The sequence below is a fragment of the Rhyacophila brunnea genome, unplaced genomic scaffold (genome assembly GCF_057557595.1).
Source record: "Rhyacophila brunnea isolate RB1 unplaced genomic scaffold, BYU_Rbru_1.0 scaffold_13, whole genome shotgun sequence".
Classification (NCBI taxonomy): domain Eukaryota; kingdom Metazoa; phylum Arthropoda; class Insecta; order Trichoptera; family Rhyacophilidae; genus Rhyacophila; species Rhyacophila brunnea.
Genome location: NW_028232785.1, coordinates 32,457,937 through 32,462,167, shown reverse-complemented (window position 1 = coordinate 32,462,167; position 4,231 = coordinate 32,457,937). Strand labels below are relative to the sequence as shown.

The 4,231-nt window shown below is 32.8% G+C and overlaps 1 protein-coding gene across 1 annotated transcript; it reads right to left on the bottom strand.

The window, feature by feature from the left end:
- Nucleotides 1–2,378: 2,378 nt before the first annotated feature.
- LOC147077308 (uncharacterized) lies at nt 2,379–3,952 on the bottom strand. Its single transcript, XM_085941487.1, has one exon. The coding sequence runs from the start codon at nt 3,883–3,885 to the stop codon at nt 3,019–3,021; it is 867 nt and encodes a 288-aa protein (XP_085797613.1). The 5' UTR covers nt 3,886–3,952; the 3' UTR covers nt 2,379–3,018.
- Between the last annotated feature and the right edge of the window lie 279 nt (nt 3,953–4,231).

Here is a 4,231-nt window from a genome sequence, read left to right as displayed (position 1 = left end):
GAGTTTCCAACACCTTTTCTCATTAGTACCAGCGATCTTAAAGGCTTAACAGTATTCGGTAGGTCTATTCAGTAGTTATTTAGTAGTAAATAATATATATTAAAAAATAAAAGTAATAGTAAATAGTGTAGGTTTCTTATGAAGCCCTTTTGTCAGTCTATTATTTATTTATGGTTTCGGCAATTTCGATTCCATCGTGTTTTGTATTGATGTGTTTGATGCTATGATGAGGCTTGAGTTCGTTGACGATTCGAAGAATCGAAAGCATGTGTTCTCCATTGTTTGCAGCATCTTTAAATAGGATTTGGTGGTGTCAGTATTGGGGATGCATACAGCATGGTTGGTTTAATAACCATGCTTAATAGTGCCTCTTTGTTTTCTTCCGAGAGACACTTTCTACGGTTGACGATGGGTCTATGAACCCCCATCGCCATAAAGGCTTTTTTCCTGGTTTTTAATAGGTGAGGTGTTTAGTGCATTCTATGGTGAAAGTATACCCCGACTTATTTCACAGGGTTACTGAATGAACAGGGGATGTCACAAACAGTAATTTTTCCTTTATAGGATTTTAGGCTCCGTGAGAAAAGAAACGCCTCCGTCTTCTACGCGTTACCTTTAAGTCTCCAGCGACTGAAATCATCAGTTAGTTGTCGAGTGCCCTTTTCTAAGTTCCTATTCGCCGTGTCAGTCTAGCGGCTGGTGGAAAGGATGGCTGTGTCATCTGCGTATAGCGCCAGTGTTCAGTTGGCGGGGTTTGGCATATCACTTAAGAAATGATTAAAGAGCCTGGGAGCTTGCCAAACTTGCATAAATTGCATTTCAGCCTATGTACCTATAATATTATCGTCAAAAATGCGTAATATTTGCTACTAATGTGTGTTACCAGTGTTCACGTATGCGGGTTAAACATGGAAGATAAATTTAAAACCATAAGATTAGCGCAACTTGGCATGGAATGTGCATGTTGGGCATAAAATAAAATCACAAATTAAACTAATGGATACGCAAGCAGACAAGAGTAGGTTATATGAAACAATATGTCGGTCGACGAGTGAACAATTATGCTGCCTGATTTCCAGGTTATTCTATATCACATTTTTAAGCAAAATTACTTTTTAGTGCCATTTTAGTCTATTTCCAGAACTCTGTTTAACCCTTTAGTCAAAATAAAAAAACATGAGTGTATTTGTCGATACTGTCGAAAATAAGTAAGTTATTCTTTATATGCTGAACACAGTTTTTAATATATATGTATATTGGTTGTGCAAATATTTCAATGTGAACTTTCAAATTGCTCTTCTGAGAATTTTACTGAAATAATTGACATTGAACAACCTGGAAATCAGGCTGTGACATGTTGATATACTGTGGCTCCGCCCCAATCGGGCACTAAACAACCACAGGGGCCTACAACTAATTCGCTTGACAAACTCATAAACTTCGGTCGATGTACGTGGCAGTGTAGATCTGGGTACTGAAATAGTGATAAAAGCTAACAGGAGGTTAGGTATATAGCTTTTCATATTACAGATAAAAACCAAATCCAAAATTTGACTGGTCAATATAACATTAGATTATGAAATCTACATTTCGCCAATAATGAGATATCATTGATGAAAAAAATATGTATAAGGTATAAAGGCACACATTAGAATTACCTCAAGAAAGATACAATTATTTTTACCATCATGGGAAATGAGAGTTCTTCAGAATGGAAAAATTGTTTGACATTAAAAACTTTCTTTCGCATCGTCAGCACTATAGTTTGGAGAAATCTAAGTTACATATCAGTGGCAATGAGTGGAGGTAGGCTGTGAAGGTCCGACATAAAAAGATCACGTATTTGTGTTCATTGAACTAATATAACTACGTGTAGATGGTGTTTTAAATTATGCATAGTAGATAACAGTCTAAAAATATTCGTAAATCTATAACATATTGAAAATGATGACATTTAACTATATTTACATAATTATCGATGTTCTATAGATTGAAAATCGCCATGTGTAATATTTAATATTCTTTTTTCAACAAAAATAAAAAGAGTATGGCTGAAATAGTGTTAAATATTTTAGTTGGATCGCCCATACGGTACATCTACATTGTTGTGGTTAGGTTGAGACAAAGTTTAACTGATTTTTAAAAATAACCGGCACAATCTGCAAATTGTATTCTTAGTTCAATGAAAATAAAGTTGACTGACAAATTTTAGTGTTCAATATTTATGTGAAATCCTAACAGCCTTTCTCCATCCTTCGCCAATGTTACATAGTGGTTGGACCAAAAGATACCTTGCCATACATAAGTATTTATAAATAAGTGGGTTAAAAACAGAACGGCTTTTTTCTCTTTTTGATAATTTTATTCTTATTAATTAAAACAATCGTAAAACTAGCTTAGTACACTCTATTAATATCATCGTCATCATCAATAGCCTGGGTCGATCTATTGCTGGATAAAGGTTTCCCCTAGCGCCACGTACATTTACCGAATATTCTCTACTCCATTAATGTAATAATAAGTTATAATCTAGATACCAAAAACCCTCAAACAAAATTGTGCAAATATCTTTATACGTAAACCTAAATTTATATATAATGGAAAGAAGCCTGCTTGCTTATAGCATACCGCATTATGTCATAATACTAGTCTAAAATTTTATTTTTACTACTTACCTACCAAATAGCAAATCATCCACCACTCTTTCACACTTCCATACATGTTGATAATTAGTTGCAAATTATTAATCTGGCTGTAGCATTTTTACATGTAAGATCTTCAGTTTAGTTTGGGACAAACGCTTTATTTTTTCAGTAATAATCAAAAACCAATAAAATGGTGAAGAACCATAATCATTACAATATTGAGTGACTAATAATATATCAGGAATACTAATTAAAATATTGCCACATACAAGCTTAACGCTTCAGTATTGCAATTAGTACGAATATAATAAAAATCTAATACTGTTCCAGAACTAGTAAGTATTTAAGATTATTAGAATATTTGTGATGAAAATCAATTTGCAATATTTTTTAAAACACATTGCAATTTATGGTTTTTGAGATTAGCAATTTGAGAGAATTTTTTAGAACACACATCGCACTGGTGTGGTTTTTCACCAGTATGTGTCATTATATGACCTTTTAGATAAAAAATTCGAGAGAATTTTTTGAGGCACACATCGCATTGATGTGGTTTTTCACCAGTATGAGTCATTATATGACTTTTAAGATGAGAAATTCGAGAGAATTGTTGAGAACATACATGACATTGATGTGGTTTTTCACCAGTATGTATCATTTTATGTATTTTGAGATCTCTAATTGAGAAAAAAGTTTTGGAACACACATCGCATTGATATGGTTTTTCACCAGTATGAGTCATTATATGCCTTTTAAGATGAGACATATGAGAGAATTGTTTAGAACATACATGACATTGATGTGGTTTTTCACCAGTGTGTGTCATTTTATGTTTTTTGAGATCACTATTTGAGACAATTTTTTTAAAACACATATCGCATTGATATGGTTTTTCACCAGTATGTGTCATTTTATGTATTTTTAGTTCATTCGCGTTGAAATTTTTAAAACACACATCGCATTGATGAGGTTTATTACCAGCATGTGTAAATTTATGATTTTTAAGGTGGGCAATTCGAGAGAATTTTTTAAAACATACATCACATTGATGTGGTTTTTCACCAGTATGTGTCATTTTATGTTTTTTGAGATCACCAATTTGCCTAAAATTCTTTAAACAAACATCGCATTGATGTGGTTTTTCACCAGTGTGTGTCATTTTATGTATTTTGAGATAACCAATCTCCTGGAAATTCTTTAAACATACATCGCATTGATGTGGTTTTTCACCAGTGTGCATAATTTTATGTCTTTTTAGTTTACTATTTCCGTTAAACTTTTTAAAACACACATCGCATTCATAGGGTTTTTCCTCGTTGTGTGTCATTTTATGTATTTTAAGGTTACCAAATTGCAGAAAAAATTTTAAACACACATCACACTGATGTGGTTGTTTACCAAAATGCTTAATTTTATGTTTTTTGAGATGATCAATGCGCTGGAAATTTTTTAAACAAACATCGCATTGATGTGGTTTTTCACCAGTATGGATAATTTTATGTCTTTTCAGTTTACTATTTGCGCTGAACTTTTTAAAACATACATTGCATTGATATGGTTTTTCATCGGTGTGTGTCATTTTATGT